Source organism: Ambystoma mexicanum, chromosome 2q (assembly GCF_040938575.1).
Source record: "Ambystoma mexicanum isolate Mex_15411 chromosome 2q, UKY_AmexF1_1, whole genome shotgun sequence".
In the NCBI taxonomy this organism is placed as follows: Eukaryota; Metazoa; Chordata; class Amphibia; order Caudata; family Ambystomatidae; genus Ambystoma; species Ambystoma mexicanum.
This window is the reverse complement of record NC_090924.1, coordinates 177,299,997-177,327,086: the sequence shown is the minus strand read 5'-3', so window position 1 is coordinate 177,327,086 and position 27,090 is coordinate 177,299,997. Positions and strand designations below refer to the sequence as shown.

General features: G+C 39.9%; 1 protein-coding gene across 2 annotated transcripts in view; it reads left to right on the top strand.

Annotated features, from left to right (window-relative positions):
- The window catches only part of PTH1R (parathyroid hormone 1 receptor), an 857,857-nt gene extending 842,188 nt beyond the window's left edge, over nucleotides 1-15,669 (top strand). For both annotated transcript variants that reach the window (XM_069647093.1, XM_069647092.1), the window contains 2 exons: nucleotides 9,601-9,642; nucleotides 10,861-15,669. In XM_069647093.1, the coding sequence (XP_069503194.1) occupies nucleotides 9,601-9,642; nucleotides 10,861-11,223 (405 nt within the window). In that variant the 3' untranslated portion in view covers nucleotides 11,224-15,669. The remainder of the gene's footprint in view (nucleotides 1-9,600; nucleotides 9,643-10,860) is intronic.
- Nucleotides 15,670-27,090: the final 11,421 nt, after the last annotated feature.

Here is a 27,090-nt window from a genome sequence, read left to right as displayed (position 1 = left end):
ATACATATCCTAAATAAATAAATAAATACATAAATAAACATCCAAAAGCAAGTGACATTTCAGAGTTTCCAAGATTTTAAACTCTCAATCTGCTGGAATGGTAAAACATGGTATTTCTAAATTACACCTGTTTTATCACTATCTGCACATTCCGAATGACCCCCTTATGTGTTTTCTTTTGTTTTTGATTTTACATTGGCATCGTGGGACATATGAATGAGGCATTCCAATTCGAATCATCTGATCATTTCAATGAATGCCAGAAGCCGCCAAAATTGAACCAGGCAAGATCACATGCCTGTAGACAGCAAAACATCAATTCAAATGCTGCATTATTGTCTCCAAATGTCTACTCAATACCCTGTCACTTCATTAGGCAAAGGATCGTCTCTTATCAACAGAGAGGTACCATGCAACCTGTATTTTCGAAGTCAATCTGAAATTTCCTGGAGGGTAAATTCTTTCAGTTAGGGACCGATGCACCTGAAATAATCTCCCCCTCAAAATAATCAACTAGAAGCTGTCATATCAACAAGCTAATAACAACCTGAGAATATAATATACACTAGATAATACAAAGATACACTTAAAAATACATAATCCCAGGTTTAAAAATAGCTTTCACTAAGCCATCATACATATGAACAACTACTTAAATAAACATACAATCAAAGTTATTTTTGTGGTGTCACCATGATTACTTTTCCCTCAGCCGTGCCCTGTGCGTACCTTTTCTCACCAATCCAGTTATTCTAATGTTGTCCGTCCATTTACACAAAGTCAATGCCCCAGCAAGAGTTTGAATGTTAAATTCGCGCAGGAATGGCTTTAGGTAAATTAGGTAAATTGGCCTAAAATGGGAAAACTCTGAACATAAGAAGAGAAAGTGCTCTATTGTTTTCTGAGTGTTGATAGATGATGTGCCTCCATCCAGGTGTGCCACATTACAATCATGTTACAAGAAAGTTAATGGTGAAATACCAAAACGGAATTTCATAAATAAGGATCTTGCAAAGGATGGTTTACTGAAATCTAAATAATTTACAGAGCCAAACTCCCTTTTGTTAGCCCTGTAAGCACAAGCTACCTCAGATTGTTCATATGATATAAAAGATCTCGATATTATGAAATTAACTAATTCTCGTTTTACAACTGTTGTTGTACTTCATTAATAATCCAGGTGATCCAATGATATAAAAACAGTTTGTACCTTATTGGACCATGGAATAGAGGATCCACCATCTCTGACCACAGATCTACCATTGCTTCACAGTATTTTACAAGATATGGCAATGCCCAAAAACGGATCCAACAGTATCCTGGCTTAAATTTGATTTCACCCTGTGCACATGTATTACTCAATGCAATATGTAACATGGTGTTCAGTGTATTCTTACAAAGATGTAGCGCTCTCTTCAAAACTCATTTTCAAAACTGCTGGCTTTATAGGCTTCATGTATCCCCATGATTAGGAGCCATACAATGTGACTGTGTTAGCCTGCAGATTGTATATGTTAAGGATTGGGCTAGAAGCCTAATTCCCATGTTCTGAAGCGAATTTGAGGATTGCATTGCGTGATCTTTCCAGTCTTTAGCCTGATGTTTCAATGTGCTCAGACCATTTGCCATTGCCATGAATCTTGCCGAGGTAGTCATAATACAATTCAAATGCAAGCTGCAGTCTCTGTGCTGTTTTACAACTCGAATGTAAAAACACGGCTTTAGTTTTATTTAGATTAATCATTATCGACAACAGGAAGGATAGCTCAGGGGAACAGTGTTTTTCATGGAAGAAAGACAACGCAGCACAACAGGCTTGAATCCGATCGCGCGCTTTCAAACCACTCATTGATATTAAGCGTGGTATAAAAGAATAATCATAATTAATCAGTAACTTTAGTTCGCTATAAAGCTATAAAAGTACAGGACAATAGAAGATATTTCATTCAACTAGTTCCATATAATCAATAAACATAGCATTGCAGCGGAACTATGCATGTATTATACATATCTACAATAAACAGATTAAAACAAATCTCATAGAACATTTATCTCCAAAGCTATTATAGCCCAATTAGCTCGAAATGCGTATAACTTCTCTAGCTAGAAATAGAAAACAATGACTATGATGGAATTAGCCATTTTATAGAGTTCTTCGACAATGATCAAATACTCCTGATATACGTGGGCCATTGAAAAAGAAAGTGCTGTGATCTTTCGAGTGCCCCAGGACAAAATGGGCAGATATCAATATTGCCATTATTCGAGTGAGCCTTGACTGACTGTGGCTATAGGTACACTTCCCAGTCACTGCTTTAAATATAAAGCTCATTCAAATGGGCCATCGACACGGAATAGGTAATCTTCCAATGAGTTGCCTTGTTTTGTTTACAAATAGGAGTACCCATTGGACAAATACAAGCCCTTGCCTATATATTGCCCTGCTATAAAATCAGCGTATACATCCAAAACAACTTAACTACCATTTTTGGTGATGCCATCTGGTTTAAGAGATTTTCCAAGTTTCATGGTTCAAAAGGGTCCTTAATGTGTTTGAACCATGGGGGAGAGAGGACATTTTCATACTTTAAAAGATCTCTTCACCCTACTCGATATAGTTAATAAGAGTATCTCAGGACCATTTATGCAGCCAAGAAGAGAATGGTTTCAGTGCTACCTGGTCATTGATACAAGTGAGACCAAGTTCTAGATGTAAAGAAATACATATTTGGTGTATTCTTTGGAACCCACAGTAACCTTTTAAGGAAGTTATTTTCAGTCGCGGTCATACACTGGGTTTTACAATGACCCCTGATCTCCACACAATATAAAAGTGGCTCTAGTGTCCTGCGCTCTATACATTTCCATCGAGTTCAGACATTGTTAGCAAAACTGAGGATAACATTGCATTTTCTCCATAATGTCAAGTTTGCTTGATCTATGCACTTCAACCATTTCCCATCCCCTGAGATCTTAGATTTATAAACAATGTTTTTTTCACCCTTCATTAAAGTCTAGTAACAGGTTCTCATTCTGCAGTTTTTTAGGGAAATTAAAATTGCATTATCTGCAAAGAGCACTAGGGGAATCCTGCCTGACGCCAATTCAGGGGCATCTGTATGCAATTGAACAACCACATCTATTAGTTTGTTAATAAAGATTCAAAACAAAGTCAGGGCCAGGACATATCCTTGCCTTTTTATTTTATTTCATTTTATTTTATTGTTTAAAGCGCGGACCTAGCTCGAGAGCAGCAGAGCACTGTGCACATTGTGGGTAGCCGGCATTTGGGCGGGCGTCTTTTAACATTAGTACAGTACTGTGAGGTATGTACATCAGTATGTACGTCCACTGGAATGAGTCCTTGGTCAGCTGTTGTCAAAAGAGCCCTGAGAGATTTGGGAGCCAACACCTGGATAGAGTATCAGAGGGTGGGTGCATGACAAGTATTGTTTTCCGGTCCTCTTTTTGCGGACAAGTTGTGATTCAAGCCAGTTGGTCGATTTGCTGTGCGAGGTGCATATCCCACCAGATATTTGGAGATTAACCACCAAGCACATTGATGTGCTACTCGTGACTGCTTTGTAGATGATACATGCAGTCTTGAACAGTATCCTGCTTGAAGTGGAAGCCAGTGTAGTTTGCGTAGGATGGGGGATAATTCAGCCATATTTCTATACTCCCATAATGAATTCTTACAGCCTGGTGGACTGCTGCTGGGAGCCCTGTCAGGAGAGCATTTTCCCCATTGAGGTGCGAGACCACAAGGGCTTGCACTACAGTCTGCAAGTCCTTCAGTGGGATGAAGGGTTTGAATTTTTGAAGAGTAGAGATTCTGAGGCATGCTATCTGGGCCTTCTTGGCTATGTGTTTCTGGAAGGACAGATTGTTGTCAATTGTGAAGCCTAAGGATTTTGAGGAGTCTGAGAGTTGTGGATCAACTCCTTCTAGGTGCATTTCATTGAGCCATTGTTGGACAAGTTGTTTTTGAGCCGGCGGACTGATGAGGACAAATTCAGTCATGGATGGGCTTAGTTTGAGGTGATGAAGAATGATGTCCTGCACGCTATTTACTCTCATGTACAACTGAGTATCATCTGCATGTTGTTGAATGGATATGTTGGGATCTTTTAGAAGAGTGCCCAGAGGGTCCATATAAAGGTTAAAAACATTGGTGAGAGGATGGAGACTTGGGGTTCTCAACAGGAGACCTGTTGTCCGTCAGAATGCAACAAGGTCATCTGGACAGCCTGCTATCTGGCTGAGAGGTAGGAGGTAAACCAATTCAGGACTGCGCCAATAATTCCCATACTGTCAGAAGCATGCAGTGGTTGATGGTGTTGAATGCAGCCCAGAGGTCAAGGATGATGGGGAGACATGAGTCACCCTTATTTGTCATCTGGAGAGCATCACACACCACCTGGATGGTGGCTGCTGTGATGCAACACTTCGGGCGTTATCCTAACTGGAGGTGACTTTGTATGATTTTGGCGAGCAGTTGTGTAGAAGCAACATTTTCCAAGATTTTGCCAATAAACAGAAGGTGTGTAATGGGTTTGTAGTTGGCCAGATTGTCTGGATCCAGGGTTGTTTTTTTCAAAAGAGGTCGTATCAGACCGATCTTGAGGGTGTCTGGGAATTATCCTTCTGCGAGGGAGGCATTGATGATGCTGAGGAGCACATTAAGGAAAGGGCCCTTCAATTGATTAATGATGGAGGCCAGAATTGCATCATCAGAGTAAGAATGTTTAGGAGATCCAGGGTAAAGAGAGGAGAGAATTTGGTCCAGAGGGGCAGTGTATGTACCAGAGTGCAGGGGGTGCTAATGCAGCGAGAGGTTGATTTAAAGGTCTCTCGAATTTTGTTTATTTTTCAATAAAAGTTGATTCTGTCACATTTTTCCTGAGATGCTGTTACCTCATGGTCAGGGGAGGGTTTGGTACAATGCCTTACTACTTCACAGAAGGCTTTTCCACTGTTAGAGGCTGCCACAAAGGTGGTGAAGTAATAAACAGTTTTGGCCTCAGTAAGCAGAATCCTACAATTTGCGCACAGAGATTTGAGGTTGGTGAGGTCTCCCGAGTTATGGTTTGCACCACCATTTCTCTAGGGCTCTGATTGAGTGTTTGTTGGAGACAAGCTCAGGGGTGTACCATGGAGTCGATGGTTTGGCCTTCGGTCAGCTCAATTTTAGGTTGGTATGTGTGTCCACCAGTTTCATAGTAGAGTTTCTGAATAATTCCAGGAGGCCCAAGGCATTCCCTGTAGTGGGGAAGTCTTCAAAGCTTGCTTCTAGCTCATTGACAGGGAAGGTTTTGAATGAGCGACATTGAGTGTGGCAGCGTTTGGCCTGACCTTTGTGAGCCGTAGTCGAGTTGGTGACTGATAATGGGATGGCACTGTGGTCAGACAAATCAAGTGGGATAGAGTCTGCAAAGGAGATGCAGAGGGATGATGTGAAGACTACATTTAGGGTGTTGCCTTTATTGTATGTGGGGGAGAGCACAATTTGTTTAAGATCCATGGACGTGGTCAGTGTGGAAAGTGGTCTTTGAGTGTGATTGTCAGCCTGTGACTCTGGGATTTTAAAATCACTCAGAAAGACATTATTTGAATGTGCTAATTTGGCAGAGGTGAATAGGTTGGAGATGTCTGCAATGGAAGCGTTACTAGTGAGGTGGTCTGTAGATGAGGTGGCAGGTGATGTATTCTTTGTGCGATAGAGTTAACAGTCAGGTGAGTGATTCAAATGAGCCAGTTCTGGGAGAGGGGATGTTGGAGCATGGCCAATCGCTCCTGTGGATGATTGCCACTCCACCTCCTGCCCTTCCTGGCCAGTCGGCATGTTGGATGCAGTAGCCTTGGCGTAGGAGGACATTGACAACATGTGGGGAGGATGGGGTAAACAATGTTTCTGTGATGAATAAGGCATGAAGGTTGTTGTATGAGATGAGATCAGTGATCTCTGCAGCAACTGCTAAGTGAGCATTGATAAACATGAGACGGAGTGTTCATGTGGTCCATAGGTGTTGGATGGGGCAAGGGCAATATTAAGGAACTTCACTAGGGTAGCTTGTCTGGGTTGCCCACAGCACTTGGCCATTCGAACCCTAGTGATATTGGTTACGGGCTGTGTAGTGAGGAGACACGTGGTGATGTCTTTTAGTGAGTAGCAGTAGTAGCGATTAGTTTGTAGGTGATATGCAGGATAGCGGGTCTGGCCCTTTGCCCTATCAGGCAAAAATGGGAGAGGTCCTTGTCTTTGCTTGTCCTTTGAGGAGGACGCCTAAGGAGGACTGATTACATAGGTGGCCGAACTAAGTGGCAAGGCCTGCTCACATGACCAGCAGTCTACTCAATGCTGTCGGCCTGGGCTGGCCTACAGTGCTTCAGTAGAGGCTTAGAAGGCGTGAAAACTGCAGGTGGGTGGAGCAACTGAGTTGGAAGTCCTGGTCATGTGACCATCAGCCTACTCAATGCTATAACTTATACCCTTTTGTATTTTTATAAATGTTGTATTTATTATAAAAGTGTCAGTATCCTCTGTTAGATTCCAACAAACTGATCATTTGCTTTTAGAAATGTGATGGGTTTATTTTGCCTCTATTAGCGTCTCTCAGAGTTTAACCCTTGGAACCACATGAAATGCTACTTTGAGGAAGGAGTACAGAACTGCACATCCAACTGGGAATAGGGACCATTTCTTGAAACCTGTAGACCCGGGGAGAGGTACATTATTAATCACCCATCCCACGCAGCCCATATGCCTGAAGAAGAGGCACCACCCTCATCCTAGGTTTGAAAATTCAAATGATTCTTTCAGACTGCTAGTTTGCCACAAATTCTCCATGCATTTCCTAAAATGCCAGCATTCATCTTCATAGTAATCTGGTCCAAGTCTCCCAGGAGAAATATCACTGCTGCATTTTTGCTATCCAGAAAACCTCTTGTCCGTAAACATGCAGCTGAGATTTGTTTCACCGTGAATGATTGTACCCTCGGCAAAAAAGGAGGTGCTTCATAATCCAATCCTCCAGCTGACAGCCTTTACAGTTTGACTCTTCATTGCAATTCCATATTTGCATGTTGCTACTGTGAAACAGATTGGTTACAATGGACCTAGTCAAAATATATCTCCCTTACTTTTTTGTCAATATTTTAACTAGGGACAAACATCAGCAGCATATTTATCGGGCCGTTCTTTGCAAATTAAGTGTGCCAGCTCACTTTAAAACAGTTGCTTGGTCCATGGTGGTTGCTTGTTTTTTAGTTTTACTCATAAATACCTATTTGAATCTGAATTACTATGCATAAACCCGCCATTTTGAGAGTACTTAGATTTTCTGATAGTCGCACCTTGTAAACTGATATATTCTTTTGTATAAAGGGCTCTTTCCAGGCCAGATCCAACAGATTTCCTCTTGGCAACATAGTCCTTTTCAAAGCATATATTGCTGGAGCATCTGACACTTTCCCTTTCTGCGATGAAAAGCAAACATACACATTTAATATGCAGCTCGTAAAGCTATGTGGAACATAAAAGAGCTGCTTCCAGAACTTTCTCTTGCTAATTCTAATTTTGTTGATGTTTCTATCAAGCCCCCATATTTCAGCTCCATATGCCACTGGGCTCACATACCTCACATGGAAGTCTGCTTGTATTTGTGAACACATATCATTGTTATGCTTACTGAAAAGATTTCATGCAGGCTCTTGGTGCAGTCTGCCTTTTTCAATGTAAATGATATATGAGATTTTAAGAGAGTCATTCATACGTAAGTAATGGAGTCTGCCTGCTCAATGGGTTTCCCATCAATCTTAAATGTATATTCAACATTCCTGCTTGGTTGTCTGTACACAATAATACATTTTTACTTGGCCTCATTTACTGGTAGATAGTTAATTTTGAAGTGATTGTTTACTGCTTTCAGTTGTGCATGGGAAATAAGCACAACATCATTACTCCTCTTACTATTGCTATCTTCCTCCCCAGCCTTGTACTACAGCCAAAAGAGACCTGATTGGTGGTCTTAGAATATATAGTCACGATTGTGTTTAACAGCCTCCAATCAATGCCTGCTAGTTTGATCCAGAGCCTCTCTCTCACCATGAGATTAAAAGTCAATGAGAGTTGGATGAAGGCAACATTCAAAGCCATATTCTTTAGAAAGCCATACTTGTGAGTTGGATGTATCATGATTTACGTTTGATCCACCATGGGCAATACTGATCTAAAGCCCTTTTATGCCATGTTCATGGTTGCTTTTGTGTTGATCCAGTCATTATGTTCCTTGTGTATCTTGCAATCTATATTAAATAGTTTAACCAGCCTGTATGAACAGAATAAGCTTGCTGGTCCTTTCTTTAATCAGGGTCCTATGATGGAATTGTATCACTACTCTGCATAGACCACTGTTGCAGCAAAATGAGGAAAGATGGCTTTACACAACTGGACCCACCAATCTCTGGCATAGTGGAAACGTTCTGCCGCAATCATATTAAGTCCTGAGGTTTTGTCTCTAGATAGTTAGTGGCCTCATTGATGTTGTCTAGAGTGAAGAGGGTATTACATTAAAGGATTTCAGACAGGAGTTCAGTAGTCACACTATCCATGTCATAGTAACCCATTGTTGCACCATTGGACGTTTTCATGAAGTGATTTATCCACTCCCATTTTGAGATGTGGAGAGATCATTTTGGGGGCTAAAATACATATTGTCAATTGCAAATCTCCACGTTGGCCCTAATCATTACAATATTTTGAACAGAAAATGCATATCCATGCCTGCATGATCCCATAAATGTCAACAGCTAAATATGAGTTAGCCAAATAAAGGCATCATGTTTTCCAAACCACATAATGCTTTTCATTAGATATGGAAAGTATATGTTAATTTATGATCTACCAAAACAATACAAATGCTATTAAATGGAATCACATAATATCTTTAGATCTACATTTTCGATGTTCCTTACCTATACATCTAGTAATTCTATTATGGGAACGTGGCACATTAAATCATTTTCGCTGATACATATTTTGTTTTGAAAAAATAAAAAAACTTCCAAAAGTTCTAGTAAACTTACTAAATAACAAGTAAAATATATGGTCTAGAAAATATGATCAGGGTGTTTTCAAATTCCTACTTTCAATTTTCCATTATTTTCTTTTAAAAACTGAAAAAAATATTGTATGTCATATCAAACCAAGCTAAAAATGTATGACATGAATGCTAACAGAAACGCTTGTGAATGATAAACCAATAATTGAATATTACATGTATTGATGTCACTTGTTGGTCTGATCTTTTTTAGGACACTTCCTGAATAAAGAATGTTTAGTAATGTGAACTATACATATTTAGAAACATATATTATTTAAGAATTAGTGCCATTTATTATGATCTAATTTTTTGTTGGCATTTACAAAACTGTCAGCCTTCCACATCCTTGTTTAAAATGCCCCACAAAACACTGAATGACAATATAGACCCACAATGCACAGTTACTAGTGAGGTATATTATGTTGAACATAGGAATAGGAATATATGTTGTCATATTGTAACATCTTTCAATAACTTTCCCTTATTTTTTCTCTAGGGATTTTTTGTTGCTATCATATATTGTTTCTGCAATGGAGAGGTGAGTATTTCAGAAGATTAAAGGCTGAAGTTATTCTTTTATCTGAAAGGTTGCATTTCTTTTTGATTTCATGCATTTGAAATTTGATATGTGCATTGTTTCTTGATGGGCACTTTTGCATATTTTGTCTTATTTACACTTAGAAGATCTGACCTTTTATCTTTTTGAATGTCCATTCATACTGATTGGGACAAGTCATACCAAACCTATTAAAATTGGACTGGAAGTGAGCACTCTATGTAGACTGTCTATTTGAATTTGAATGTTCTCAATTATAGTTCCATCAAATGTGTCCAGGTCTTGGAGATATGAAAAGGCCAATTCAAAAAGAAGATATTGTTATTAACACTGACATACTCTAGCTTTCCTCTTAGTCATTCAGGAGTAAGTCAGAGTTACTCATAATAACTTCTTTGTGAATTGACCCAAAAATAGGTAAACACTAACACGGGATAAGAACCTCTTGGTGATAAATGTTTACTCTCAGGATTGTAAAGTAATACATATTAGTGCTGTTAAAACGTATGGACTCTTAACAACTAACATTGCCCGGGGCTCTGGCCAATATTATTTAATTATTGATCCAGAAGGCAGTACATATTGTCTGGCAGTTTTGATATCACAGGAATCCAAAATTAGAGCCTTGACCTTTTTCTAGAGGCAGTATTGTCCACCCAAGTGGTTGAGAATATGTTATAACTACCAAGACGTGGTACCTAATCGAAATATCGACTTTACTCTTGGTAGTTACAACATCACAACATTTCAATTCACTGGCACTGAAGGAGATTTATACCTAGCAACCGTCATTGTGGTTATGTGCTAATAGAAATATTAGCTGGACCAATATGGCAATTCTGGTCTTCAAGAGCCCAAAGCCCTTCTTCTGTGCTGTCCAATTTTTATTTTGGTCACACCTACAAAATTCTAAAATATCCTCGTAAGGAGTTGCGTAGTACAACAAGACAGGTGCAAGCAACAGTTTTCATCTAGAATGGAATACTATATCAAAACGAGTCCTTCACTAAGTTTATGAGATTCAGTCAGCTGATTGTTTGGTAACTGTACTGTGCTCTCCGAAGTTCATTTTTGTTTGCTAAAACCACACTGTGCTTTTGAAATAGTTTTATCTGGAGTGTTGACTTAAATGTTGTGTAGTAATTCTATGTACTCCTCCAAAAAACTAAACATTTGTCCTCTCCTCCTTGATGTCTTCAGGTTCAAGCGGAAATAAAGAAGTCATGGAGCAGGTGGACTTTGGCACTTGACTTCAAAAGGAAAGCACGGAGCGGAAGCACCACCTACAGTTATGGACCTATGGTTTCCCATACCAGCATTACCAATGTAACCACAAGGGGAACACTTGCCCTACACTTAAACACCAGACATGTATCCAATGCCTTAAATGGGCACCGCAATTTGCCAGGGTACGTCAAAAACGGCTCAATTTCTGAAAACTCTATTCCATCCTCTGGGCCAGAGCAGTACAACAAGGACGAGGAGTACCTAAATGGTTCTGGGGTGTATGAAACAGAAAGACCAGCAGCACTGGTGGAAGAAGAGCGCGAGACGGTCATGTGAAGGGGCTTGTTCGGAGCCAAGTAGGAGCAAAGCATGAGCAAGTTGGACACAGAAAGACCGAATCAGTGTCCACTTTAACCCCGCATAGGCCCTGTGACACACAAGGGAATGGTTGGAAATTCACAAACATTGGTGGCAGACATCAGGTCGTATCCAGCAGTATCACTTCCCGAAGCGATTAACAAGGCCATACCTTTTTTCGACCAACACACTTAAGTTATGGGAATGCTCAGAGTTTTAAAGACCCACAGCTTTCTTTGTCTGACATCTCATGCCTAAGGGATGCACAGTACAAATTCACAGTGACATGGTAACATGACAGTATTATTATATTTCATTCTATTGTCACAATGGTGCAAGTGCAAAAAGTTCACACTGGCCTTCAGAATTATTATTTTTTTTTTAAAATAAGACAATATCTTAAGAGACTTAAAGTGGTGTTATTGCAGTTTTCTGCAAACTGAGAGCCAAAATGCATGGACAAATGCAATATCGGGATTGCTACTGTTTGCCAGTTCGGAGAGCTCACTTTGACATGGCCTGTTGCATTTTTATTTGAAAACTGAATTTTCCTTTTTTTTTTATAAAGCAGCACACATTTGTGGTAAATATTTAACTCACAGCTATGGACTTGACACAAACCAATACCGAGACCTTCCTCCTATCAACTTCAAGCAAAACAGAAGGTGTAATCGTGGAATTCAAGGATGTGCAATTCTCTGTGGGTCTTCTAAACTTAGGAAAATGGAAGACAAATATAAAATTGGCGTGGATAAATATAACAAATTCACTGTAACAGATAATCAGTGTTGAAAGTGCAATATGACCCAAAGATTTTCAATTCATATTTTTCAAAAAAGGGATTTATTCTATGGTCTGTACATGAAGGAGTTGTATTTTCAAACAGACCTAATCAGATATTTATGATGATCTATAGCACAGATGGACAGAGATGACAGGGAAATGAGTGACGGATACAGTATCATGGGTTTATTCAGTCAATCTTGATATGGATTATTCATGTATTGCAACATTAGTACAGTTCTTGTTCAAGGCCTGTAGATGAGACATTACTGGGTGATTCCAGTAATACGACCCAACAATTTTTTTTTTTTGTGGATCACTTAGTTATTAAACAAGACAACAACATCGAACACCACATTCATGGTTGGGTTAAGGTCAATTTAATCAGGGCACACATTTTGTTATCAAACACATTTCGGATCACAGTCTCATTTTACCTACTCAATTGTTATTCCATTAAAAATGTGACCATTGACCATTATACTATATGAATTTGCTAATTATTCATGGTGGAAATAAAGATGAGAATTACTAGCATGGGCACAAAGAAAAATATCATAGTGGGATGAAAACACAAGTGACATTTTTCCGATTCATCAGTGTTCCCCCGTTATCTCTATGTGCTCTTAAACTGCCCAATCTAACACCCACTTGATTACTTACCCTGATTCAGCACATGGCGTCATGGTTTTCAGAACAGATATAAAAAAATTAAAGGGGTCAGAAGCCTTCGGCCATCCCTTCCACTCAGCTCTACTGCACACACAGTCATGGGCAGAGGTACTACATAGTGGTACCCATGGTTACCTCCCAATGGTTAGGTACAACTGGATAGTAACTATACTCATCAAATTATTGTAAACCCCACCAGAATATGAAGTATTTGGCCATATATTTAATAACTGCTTCAGGCAATTTGTATAAACATTTCGATTGATTTTTATTCCAAGTGTAATTACCAAATATGTATTTCTTATAAACTTAATTGTTAACATACTCCAAAAGATCAACCAGCTTTTCAGACGTTTTCTCTGAACAGCTTAAAAAAGTAGGAAGCCTAATTGGATACAGACTGGAAATGGTGTAATGTGATTCAGGCAACACATATCTCTTCCAGACCATGGGCCTCATTACGAGTTTGTAGATAGCTATGGCCTTAATAAGGGCATGGATATCCCCAAACTCGGGTCCGGGTCTGGGTTCCCTGAATGGGGAAATACCGGGCCATTCCGACCTTGGAGGGCCCAGTATTTCCCCATTCAGGGAACCCGGACCCGGTCCCTCCCCATTCCCATTTGAGCCCCCATTGGGCTCAAAGGGAATGGGGAGCATGCTAACAATGGGCCCGTTAATGATGGGCCCGTTGTTAGCATGATGGGCCGCTCGCGGGACCCGCTAAGGACGTCTGGTAAAACCAGGCGTCCTGAGCGGGTCCCGCGAATGGACCTTGTAATAGGGCGGTAAGGGGTTAACGGCTTCGGCACGCACCTTTACCGGTGCCATTAACCCCTTACCACCCTCCTCGTAATGAGGCACCATGTATGGTATTACTTTAGTGTTCTATTTGCAGTGCATTTCTTGTATGACATTGTTAGGCATTGCAGTGACAATTTACAAGCAAACTCTTCAAACTTTGCACAGCAGCAGAGCTCATTGACTTTGAATACTGATGTGGAAGAAACCTGATTGTGTAACTGAGGCTACTTGCCTATAGCTTTCAACTCAATAATACAAACATGATGTATTTTCTACATATGTTTTTTCCTTTTCTTTTCAACAAACCTTTTCTTTTTTATTGTGATGATCTAATGATGCATGTCCACATGTAAATCCTGAACACTTAACTATGCACAGTTGTAGGTGACACACATTCCTGTGTGGATTAGTTGTCAAAATTGAACATGTTTGGGTACTCAAATATTCTGGAAGTTGTGCCACTCAATATTATCAATGAAAGGACATTGAGTATGACCACATAATTGTATACATTTAATAAATGTTATTCTTTAGATAAAAATCAGAACGGTGATCAAATATACAAACATTTCCTCCAAATGCCTCCGCTCTCAAATATAGATATAGTATAATAGTGTTGTTCTTTCATGTTTCATATACCATTTCTGCATTTTGTATGACAAATACCTATCAAGTGACGTAATAGATGTAAGTGGTTTTGCTCACTCTTCATTTATTGTACACCAACAATTAAAACCTTTGCATGTGAGCCTATGACTTTTAAATAATCCTTAGTACAAATTTCCTCATTGGAAAAAACAGCATTGCTATTGTGCAAACTATAAAGTTTTATTTAATCAACAGACTTTTTTAAATTGTCCCCAATCCAATTTAGGAACTTGAATTCAATTAATTATTGTTCTGCTCCTTTCTTTCCACCATGATTTAATAGATTGTAAGTCAAAGCATGTCACTACTACACAATTAATTACCTCAACATCAATGGGTAGACTAACTAGGAAAATTGCACAAATTGATTTGTTTTCAAATAAACACCTTAGGACCAAATGATATACATTAGTTTAGATGAATTTTGTTATACAAATAAACACCCATCTGTGAAATCAAAGACAATGAAATATTGGAATGCTGACTTCTTGTAAGATTATTTCTTTTTGAGATAACATGAATGGAATTAAATATTGCAGCCTGTTTAACAACATTGAAAATGTTGAATGTAATAAGATGAAGGATTTAAAAATACCTTGAAAAGTGTTTGATATAATTACAATAACATTAGAACGTAATTGTGAAATGCTGAAACAAGTCTTAAACATCATCAAATAGGAACATGACGATATGCCTTTACCAAAAAGATGTATTATTTTGTTTGATGTGCTGACTGACACAAGCAGAAGTAAATTGAGGGGATCCAACATGTACTTCTTGGTCAATGAAGGAATACTATTGGATATGTTTTAATGCAATTGCTTTGTTCGAATTTGTGATACATGTACAGCTATAAGGACAATGACTGGTTTTGTGTACATTTTTTAAATGTCTGAACTTCAAAATTGAATTATTTTTTTTAATTGCTGCAGCCATATGTTATGTTATATATTATAATATATTATCTGTTTAAAAAACAAAAATGGTTTTTCTTTTTATTTTTATATTGTGACTAGCTTAACTACCCGGCTTTGCCCGGCATTTCAATTCTCATATTTTTTTTCAATTCTCATATTTTTAAATCTCTGATCGGTAAGTCTCGCCTCAGTTTCTTCAGAAGTTTCATTGCTTTGTGTTTTTAGCAGCACGCATTCTCAGATCAGTAAGTCTCGCTTGAGTTTCTTCAGCAGTTTCATTCCTTCATTGTTCAACAGTACCAATTCTCCTAACAGCAAGTAGTGTTTCAGTTTCTCTAGCAGTTTTGTTGCTTTGTTTTTTTAGCAGCACAAATTCTCTGATTAGTAAGTCTTGCTTCAGGTTATTGAGGACTTTTGTTGTTCTTTCTGAAAGCATGTTCAATTCTATCAGCTCCATGGTCTACCTTCTTCAGAATGTTGGTCATGTTTCAGCTTTCAATGTTTTGTTTTGATTCGGATGGGATTAAATACTGCTCTCTTTTTTCATGGCATTTCTGTAAAAATATATTTGTGGGATTAAAGCATTAATGAAAGAAGAGAATACAGAAGAAGGAAGTTGTTTTGTTAAACATGGAACCTGATTCAAATCAACTGATTCAACTATGTCTTCCTCAAATTGTAGCAAAATTCCATTTGATATGATGAGGGGGAAGTACCTGTCGTTTGCAAAATTGTGCGATAGAAATTAATCAGGTGTTGATCATGTTTCAGCTTTGATGCGCAATTATGAGCACTTTCTACAAATGACCTGTATATGGCGGTGTAACACCACAAAACGCAATGCTGAAAAACAAAAAGATTAATTATTTTGGGACCTATCGAGCTAGGAATACGTGCATTAATTTGGCAATGAAATAAAGAATACGCCATGCAAAATTCATGACATCAGTCCTCACTGTTCATGAGGAGTTATGTCTGTAAGAATGCCACATACAAACCCACAAAAAAATACAGCTGTGTTTTACATATACAGATACATGCTCGCATGTTCCCTAAACTTAGTCAGCTCAAACTAATTCCAGCAATTTATTTATTTATTTTATTTATTTATTTGCATTTATAAAGCGCACAAATATGGCCCTGATGCATCGAGGCAATACATGAGCATCCTCAGGTTTTTGGAAATTTAGGATTCAAAGAGATTCACAAATCAAGAAAATTATGCCAGATCTGTCTTTCAAAAAAGAACGTCATACCTGTGTTTGCAGCAAAGTTTCTATTAGAGAAAATGTTAAGAACAAGCACGTTCGGATTAAAAATAGCTATGCCTTGTTTTAAAGGGAAAAGTAATATCTTAATTATAAAAAAGTTTATTCAGATAAAGATATATTAAACAAAAACCTGCATTTATAAATAGCATATACAAAACATAAACATAGGAATACATTAATAGATAACAAATGCAAAAAATCAAAATAGAAATACATTAAAAACGGGGGAGCAGACAAGAAACAAGAACATGAGCACAATTGATCCACAAATAATTTCCTCACTTTGTTCACCCCCCTCAAAAAAGAGTATAATAACCAAGCAATATAACATTAGTCAGACGTCAAGAGATAATATAAGGCCGGGTGACATTGCGCAAATAACTATTGTCTTGAAACTGCCAAAATAGTCTCTTTTCAAACATGCAAGTATGCAGGACAAACGAAGATACAGTGTAATAAGTCTTCCTTGTTTGCACTTCTAAGGGGACAGGAGGAGTTAGAAGTAGAACCTTGCCATTTGGAAGTGTTGTCTCTCAGCCAGAGGCAGTCAACGCAGGCTCGAGTGACCAGCAAACTATCAGAATGGCTTGGAGTAAGATAACTTTGTATGGAGTAAACATTGCTAACAATTGCATGACTCCTATTGATATTTATGAGCAATTCTCGAGAAGCCTGCTGTTCCTTGAGAAATGTTTTGAAACATCCCTTATTAAAATTTCTTTGAGCGTTTTTCAACAAAGTGAAAGGTAAGGAAAGTGCTAGTGCATTCATCTGAAACAGGCTGGATTTGATGTAAGAGAACCAAGGGGTCTTCATCAAGCCTTCTCAAATTAGGAGTTAATTGATTATATATTGTGTAAGTTCCACATTTGCGTTAGCCAAATACGTAGCCAATGAAGGAATGTGGCAAATCATCTTCCAGGTAGTCCACACCCAGCTCCACATGGGCTGCACAATTAGCTACGGAACCAGGAAGATTCAGTATGGTTTCAAAATATAGTTCCTGCATATTTACATATCTCCATAATGAGGCACCATAGTTAAATACTTCCTTTGTCCGTATAATATAGATCTTAAGAATCATTTGAAGGGGCAGCCCTGAAACATTGCCATAAAGCGAGAGACAGCCCCAAGTAATTGGCTCCTCCGAATTTTCTGTTTATTGGCATGGGCTTTACCAGTAATGGATGAAGAAAAACACATACCTTAATAATCAAATTCATGGACTCTAGGTATGACTGCCCCATTACTCAGCATTTCCTTCATTTGTATAGCTTTTTTCCCTTGAGCACATGCCATAAGGGCAGAGTTAGCCAAACTGACCTTTAAGTACATAACATTCATGAACTGGGTGTAGCCATGGATCAGCTTTTGGAGTGCACTCGGGGTACAGGCTATTAAGACATTATCAGAATAGGAAAAGCCACGTTACCTTATCTGGGAAAATCTGCAGTTAAATCTAAAAGGGCTTTATCTAAGCTGTTAATGCATAGAGTAAATAAGACTGGGCCAATACACAGTCCTGACACACTCCCTTCATTATGTCAAAGTACTGTGTACACTGGCCCCACTCACCATGTCTGCCCGATTATCCCGATGTACTGCCTGAATTACAGTCAGCATTCCCTCAGGCCATACACAGACCTGAGCTCCCTCTGCAGTTTGTACATGTTAACCTTGTCAAAGGTGATGCTCAGGTCCATGAATTCTAAAAATATTGGCTATTTTCTGGCATATACCAATAATGCCAGCAATAAATACAAATTGAGAACTTGGTCGACAGTACCCACGACAGGCCTACAGCTAAACTACATATCAAAAAGTATATAATGTTTTAAGATCCAGTCTTCCAACTGCCCCAACACTACCCTTCCAAAAATGTTGAATGATGTATCCAGAAGAAAAATTAGCCTAGATAATAATGGACTCATACAGTTTCCCTTTTTAAAAGCTGTAAAGCTGAGACAATTCTTCCAAGATGAGGGTATCTATCCCGACTTCAGAATTGCTTTAAAACTAACAGTTAGTAGTGGTGCCCACAATTCAAGTACGCCTTGAAAGACGTCCGTGGCAGCTGCATCCAGGAAGGAGCCCGAAGATGTGCTTGATTAGAAATAGCCAGAGTCCCCTCTCCCAGCTTTCGGCTTCTACTGACTCTGTTAACCCATAATATAATTTGGAAAAGCGATCAACCCAGTCTCCTGCTTCACCAGTCATCTCCGGCCCCTTCAGAAACCGCTTATGGCGGGGCCCCAATGCAATAAATTCCCCAAAAATTGTTCAGTCTTTGCAAGATCCGGCATTGACCAAGGATTTCAGAGCCTGCCGATCAATTTCCATCGTGTGTCTCTTAACAGATGCCTTATATTTTACTCATGCTTGAATTATGTACATTTTAGTCATACCAGTGGCTTTTAAGGTGTAAAGAAGTGCCCTCTTGGTCATTTTACATTCTTCATTAAACCATCTTCTAACTTGAGGCTTTTCCCCACAAAATGTTTTTGGAAAATACCCAATATCTTTATTGTGAACATGTTCACCATAGATAAGGGGGCATTCCTCCCATCATTGATGGAGACAATGAAGGACACATTTGTGGGTCAGCATTTTCTGATGAATTCCAGGGTTATTCAACTTGGCCCATGTTATCCTTTGTTTACAAAGGGGTTTAACATCTACCTGTTCAAAATGGTTAATAACGTTTTAAGCTAACCTACTCCACTGCCAGGTAATACTCAGACAAATTGAAAAGTGATCACTGCAGGGATCGCTCATAACCTTAAATTCTTTAATCATATACCAATGTCTGAGTGTTATGCAAAAATAGTCAATGGTCTAGGCACCATGATGATTCTTTACTTTATCTGCTTTGATTTGACAAAATAGTCATCAAAGCAATTCACAAATAAAACCACAACAGTTACAGCATCACAATCAATTATTTCATAAGTCAATTCCAGTAAGATTACACAGTCATCACCTTACCAAAAGGACAGACAAAAAAACAGGATCATACAAGCCATAACAGCTCCTACAGATAAGTATCTTTACCCCATAACAATATTCAGCAACTTGGCCTTTCTCATATACATTTTCCGCGCCCAACTCAAATAACTTGTAGTGGCGAGAACAGCCTCTGCATCAGCACCGTCCGGGCAAATTACCATAGCAACAGCTAAGGATCTGCACCGCGGCTTAGGAACAGGGGCTTCAGGAAACACTTCCTCAAGGGCCTGGTGGCTGGGCAAAGTAACAAATGGTGTTGCACCGTCTCCTCAAGCTCACCACAAAGGATGCATGACGTGGGTACGGCATTGTGCCATCTAGGTAGTAGTACAGCAACTGGCAAAATTCCAATGCAGAACTTTAAATATAGAGCTCTTTCCCACCTAGGGGGAGGCATGATCCAGGTATTCTTCTCAGCCTGTCCGTGTATTTATTAGAATATATCGGGCTAGCTGCTGAGAAGCCCTGGATCTTCCCAAGATGTCCTGCTGACCCTTTGCCACCGCTGCACTCCTGATCACTTCCTTTGAAACCAATGTGATCATTGCAGGATTTGTCCAATCATCTTCCAGACCCAGATGTCTTTTCACATGGGCAGCCCACTTTAAGGAGCTGCTTCCCTGCTGGGACAAAACATCGGTAACTCCCTATTTGCATTGGCAAAGGGGAGGATTAGACCAGAGGCGCGTCCAATAAAGAACCAGGCACAATTTACAGATCATCTCAACCCCCTCTAATCCAGTTCCCAGAAGCACTGGGATATTCGGGGTGGCAGTAGGCAACCCAAGGATAGTTTTCAAACATCTTGTCTCAGCCATTGCAAGAGACTTGGTCTCCACGTGTCCCCAAAGTTCCAACCCGTACAATGCTGCCTGGCGGGATTGTGCTCTGTGGGCCTCCAACAAGACCTGCACTGCCCCATTGCCATGTTCATTGATAAATCTAGTGAGGGCCCCACTGTATCTAACCAAGGTGAGTTTAGCCTTTTTCACCTGCATTTTCCAACTATATGATGCCATGACTCTCAAACCTAAATAATCATAAGACTGAACCTGCTCAATTGCACCCCACTCTAGAAAGAGAAATAGGGGTTTCTGGTTCTTCCTAGCGTTAACATTGAAGATTATGGCCTTAGTTTTTGTTATATTCACAGAGAGGCCATTCCTCTTCGAAAAAGACCCACAAATCTCCATTTGTTTTTGCAACCAACCGGTATGAGAGAGAGGAGCACAGCATCGTCTGCAAACAGCAATGGGGGAAACGTATCGCCTGCCAACGAAGGAGCGCCAGTCTGGACAGCCAAGAGCCTCTTCAGAATGTCATTAATAAAAATGCAAAACAGCCTAGGCACCAGCAACATCCCTGCCGCACTCCCTTCTGAATGTCAGTGCTACGAGAAGTTATTCTCTCTGGGCTCCAGCAGACCACTGCTGAGTTTCCTATGTAGAGGCTCTGAATTGCTGAGAGCAAAGCCACAGGAATGCCAAGCTCCTCCAGAACGTTCCATAAGCGTGCTTGAGGGACCGTGTCAAAGGCCGTGCATAGATCAACAAACACAGTATAGATATTGACATTTCTCAGCACAGAGTATTTTTCACAAATCAAACGCAGTCGGAGGCTTTGATCCATCATGCTCAGGCCCTTGCAAAACCCCACCTGGTGATGATCTATTACACCAGCGCTCAGGTGATGATTCCTAAAGGATAACCCTCCCAGTATGTTTGGATGTACACGTCCATTCACCAAGCGCAAGCCCCATTCAATAAGCCATGAACCAAAAAGTAACTCATTAGCACATGTGCGAGTATGCAGCATGTGGCGGTTAGAAATTCCTAGGACATTATCCTCCAGTTCCTCATATAGGCTCTGAGGGAACCCATTACCCAGCCTAATATTAAAGTCACCCCCCAGCAACACGACAGTACAAGGGTCTACTTATATATCAGATTTTCCTCCAAGAACACCTTAAATAGGGTCAATTTACTGTGTTCTGATTTGTGAGGACTGTTATCAAAATTAAGGATTAGCAAACTGTCACCCTGCCTCGGAATAAGACTAATCATTTGAAGATAATTCAGTTTAGTATTTGTGACCTTAATCCTGCAATTCAACAAAGCCTTGACCATGATCATATGGCCCCAAAGCAGTCCCCCCTAATCACTGAAGTAAAGACGGTCACATAGCCATCTAGAAAGAGGCCTTCTTCCCCACAGGTTTCTTGCAATAGAATCACATCAAATTATTTTAGAAAAATCACAGTATTAGAGTCCTGAAATGTAGGTTTAGCTCCTGAAATTCTTCAAGAAAGTTAAATAGTTGAGTTTGGGTCTTGAAGCCTGCTCCTGGAACCACTAGTCCCTGAACCAGGACCAGATGATTCAGTTAAAACAGGAACTATGTCAAGGGGCAGTCACTCTATCTCTTCAATCGTTGATAGGGCTTCAAATCGGTTTGACACTGTAAAGGGCCCACTAATGAAAAAGGTCATTTGGCAGCTTTAAATAGGAATTGTCACACTAAGTTTTGCTAGATGCTTTTATAGGAATGCACCAAATGAGTATGTCATTTTTCTAAACTAGAAAAATGCTGGTGGTGTAATAAATATGGTAACTTACTCCTACCTTGTTTATGAAAAGGGGAGTTCTTGGGTGGATACAAATATGCAAGAGGGACCAACCTACTGTTATGAACATAACTGCTTAATGATTGATTTCCAGTGAAAATTTGGAATGGGCAGGTAGTGTAAAAGAAGGGGGTTCACGATGATAATTACAACACAGTTTCCCCAAACAGTTTTATTTGGGGTATGCAACACCCACCCAACCCTTCTAGCCATTAACATTATCTGGGATTCAATTTTAGGGCCAATTAGTTTTGTATTCAACCAATGCTTTATCTTATTTAGGAGGGCAATGGTGTATTCACTTTGTCCTAGTGGATATCCACTATTATCCCAACTAATGTGGCTGCAGCAGGGGGGAGTTCTAAAGCCTCATTCTCATTCATCACAATAAGTTCATTCTGCCTACCCATTTTCTCTGGTCTTTCTTCATTAAGGCAATCAATCTGATTATGGGGACACATATCACCCTCGACAACAGTTGGAGTTTTAACCATAGAGGGGGTTTCCTTCAATGTGCTGGTTAAGGATTGGCCCAAAGACGGCATACGTATATTAACAACCAGTGTTGTAGGAGTTCAGGATGGATGAGCAATTAGCAACAAGAGCCCTTCCTTAATCTCTCTAATTGTGTTGTCCATTATTGCTAGAAAGTTCAAGATAGAGTAGCTTGTAACAATTTTACATCAGTCAACATTGATACTCCACTGACCGGAAAATAATATATCATGGGACAAGGAATCCTGAAGTTCCACCAAATCCAGTGGATTTACACCAGGAGTTAGATCCAAAGTACATATTGGCACCATCAATAGAGGCAGAGGGGCGGTGATGGAAGTACCCTCTAATGCTTCTGGGGTATCCTGCAAGGGGCCACTCTTCCAATTGCTATTTTCATTAGCAAGAGTTAAGTGATCATAGCTGAAATGATGCCCAATAGCCTTCTCAGGTGCCTCTCCCATTATGGTTCCCTCTCTTGGTTGAATATCCCTCCTGCCCTCCTTATCCTGTATCTCCACATAATTTAATGATGTAAGAGAAGGGGCCTCACTTTGAATAGGTGCCACTATGGCCCTCTCTGTTACCAATATGTGCTCTTCTATTTTACAAACCATTTCTTGTAAATATGAATAGAGTAGGGTTTGAGAATTGCCTTTATTTCCCATACACCATCCTTAGGCTTTTTCGTTTGCTTTGGGCCAAGTTGGTCTTTTGCCATTCAATTGGCTGGAGCATTCAATATCACAGATTATGCAAAAAATAGAACTAAAATAGAACTCAATTAATAATATACAAATGGCTGTTCTCAATGTTGTTTCGTGAAGGACTACTGACGCTGAATAGTGCGTATTCAATCAATATGGGGATGCCTGGGGCAGGTCAGCTCAAGCATGCATTATTCATGACCCTGGATGGTTGTGTGGAATGAAGACTATGATTTCATTAAGCTGATTGAAGCTTGGAGCTATGGAGTTATGGAATTATGGAGTTCCCTTCTCCTTTGAAACAAACGTTTTTTTTGTTTTTGTATAAAACAAACTGTAGTTTTTCAATAAAAAATAAAAAAAAATAATATACAAATGCAAGTGTCTATGGTTGCACTGGTCAAAACAGCTTCTCCATACAAGACTGTATAAAACCAACATACAACAACAACCTCCCCCATAATAAGTCAGCTGTAAATCCCAAGATTCCTAAAAAAAAGTTAAAAGTTAAAAATGGAAAAAGAAATCTGATTCACTTCAATATATATGCTAAATAAAATCCAAATATTGACTTAACTTGCACAAAAAACAGGTGCAAGGTGGACAAAGCTGCCATCTGGAAAAGGCAGAGAACACCAACAAGCTATATTTTTTTTTTAACAGATTCGACACCTGCTATAAAACATGCAGGAGCGAGGCATGCGCGACAGACTTGCGGGCTGTCTTAGTCATACATAGTCTTACTTAGCGGTAAGAAATGCTACCGAGCTGAAATCTCTGCCCCTCATTCACCGTTCAATCAACCAGAGAACCATTCGAACGTGGTATAAAAGCAAGCCTAGCTTACTAGAGTTCTTATTTTTAGATGTATGCGTCCCTTTCCCTCTCTTTGCCAATAATCAGCTCGTCTTGCCTAAGCTCCGGTTACACGGTCCACCGCTCAACAGTGCTGATGCACCCAAACAGATCCAAACTCTTTGTCTGACCACAATACCCAATAACAACTTGATTTTCTCACTGTGGGAGAGGGAGGAGAAGCTGCAAAGGGTAATGTTAGGCAACCTTGCCAAGATGCTACCTGTGCGAAACATTCTGCAGGCACATAACACCCACACCCTTTCCCGTGGGCTTCACCACTGTGGGCTTCACCACTGTGGGCTTGTCCTTAGGTTTTTGAAGCCTGGGGGTGTGGCCTCAAATTGAGTCAAACACTGCTGCATAGTATTCACAACACCCTGCAGGCACACAACACCTACGCCCTTTCCTGCGGGCTTCACCACTGCAGGCTTGTAATTAGGCTTATGAAGTCTGGGGGCATGACCTCAAATTGATTTAAACACTGAAGCATACAATTCACAAAATTCTGCAGGCGCACAACACTGGTGCCCTTTTCCATGGGATTCACCACTGTGCAAACACTTTAGCATAGAATTCCCAACACCCTGAAGGCATACAACAACGACACCCTTTCTTGTGGGGTTCCATTATGCACTTAAAAAATACCCGAAGCTTTCTAAAAAGTATATAAATCTGTCACAACAGATATAACATTTGGGGGTGCAGGACATGTCCTCTTTCCCAAATAATGATTTACTACTAATGTAATACGAGATGAGGGTCTGGGCATAGATAATAGCACTGAAAAATATTGTGACATTATGGGTTTGGGGGATTATAGTACAGCAAATATTAGAAAGTAGCTATTCCCGGCATAATATATGCCATTCTAGCATATATTAAAGGTCAATATCGGTCAGTAATTCATAGGATCAATTCAGGACCCATTTTTCTATATTGAAATTACCACTGATTGCTTCCAGGAAGTGGAGTAGGTCCCTATGACTTATTAATGGGTTAAAAATGCTTAACGTATAGTTAACTGTCTTATTTTAAATTTGAAAGGCATATTCATTTTCAAGTGCTTTATTCGGATGGACCATTAACACACACATCCCCAATAAATCACAATAACGGTTAGTGGCTTCCCATAAAAAGCCATAGAATACATACAGTGTATTAAATTCGTACAATCCTGTTTCACTCTTAGGATATGCTTCCAGTTGCAAAAGCTTCAAAGGGAGGGAATACTTGCAGCCACAATTGTTCAACATAGCTTGACAATCATGGAGCACACAAGAGGAGAGAATACTTGCAGCTTCTCACGCAACACTATTACTGGGACTCCCACTACTAAGCAATCTCAAGCGCAGGAGCGATGCACGGTGGACATACTTAGCTATTGAATACACCACCTTCCAGTCCACTGAGTGAAAGAAAAATTGCATTGCCTCACCAGTGGTTCTTATATGCACCTGTAGCAGGAGAGGTCGCAAATATCTTTTGCACAGCTGCAGTAGAACTGGGCATGTTAAAGTAAAATGCACCATGGATTTGTCTGCTAAATTACAGAGCAGACAAACCCCAGAATCAAGGTGAGACCAAGAATGAGTAGAGCTTGCAACAGGCAAAAAGCTTAGTCTACGCCGTACGAAGAGAGAGCGTTCGTACAGAGAGTGAATCATATCAAAAATATTATGGCAATTACCCAGAAAATTGATGCAGCGAATGCCCGGCCCATTCTTTAATGCAATTGCCAAGGACTCCAACTTTTCTTTGGAAGCAGCCTTGGACAATAATTTCAGAGAATGTTTCGAAGATGCATATTGATCCCATGGGGAAGACCCTATTTGGCTAGCATTTATCCTCAACAGCATGGATCTAACATGCCACACCCATCCACAGTTACCTGCCTCATTTAATTTCAAGAATTCCACTGCTGCCTCCCTATAGGACAGCAAATCAGGAGATAGCCACAGCCGGAGCAGGTTTTAGAGATATTTTGTCAGCCACAGGCCAGGCTTGCAAGTCCAAGAGAAGCAAGGAGGTAGGTGCATTCTTTGGTAATAACAATACATTCTTTAAATAAAACATGTTCTCACTCACAGACAGCCCCTTGGTAACAGCATACCCCAAACCTCTGCAGCATACATTGTGGCAGGAAGGGCCTCACTCCTAAACAGTTCTATAGCTGGGGTAATTGCCCCACTTCCCCTACTCTGAAAGAAAGAGGAAATTTCACCCCAGTATTTAGATAAGGTGGCCCCAGCTTTAACTGCTTGGTCTGTCCCACTTGATGCCTCATTAAACAATATCCCCAGATAATTAAATAATTTGACCTGTTTTAAAACTTGGCCATTAACCAAAACCCTCAAATTATGTGACTTAGTAAGAGGTGGTTTAAATACCATTACCATTGTCTTTGAGACATTAACCACCAGGCCCAGGGTATCACAATTCTTCACACATGTATCCAATGCTGCTGCAAGACCCTTTGGGGTGGTAGCAAGGATTGCAGCATCATCCGCAAAGAATAAGGATGGCGATTGCGTTGCACCAATTCGAGGGGGATCCATTGCACCTACTTCTAATGCATCAACAATATCTTGGATAAATAAAAGGAAAAAAAGGGGCACCCGGATGCAGCCTTGGCGAACCCCTCTATTAACAACAAATGGATCTGTGTGTTCCGCTTCCATCCCATACCTGACTGATGCGGTAGAGTTAGCATAAAGAAGCTTAATAGCATCCAGTAGGGGCTGGGGAACATTCCTATTCTCCAAATTCTGCACAATTTGCCCCAAGAAAAGGAATCAAACCCCATCATTAAATCAATAAAGGTGATGTACAGCTTAATTCTAAGGAGTTTATTATATTTCTCTATGATCAGGAACAGTAAAAAACAATGATCCACTGTCCCTCTGCCTGTTCTTAACCCTGCCTGTGCATTAGAGATAACATCAGTCTCATATGCCCACTTTTGAAGTTTAATTTGCAAAACCTTGCCGAATGTGTTGCCAAGATTGTCCAATAGGGATATTGGGCGATAGTTCTTAGGTCGTTCCTTGCCTCCCTTTTTATAA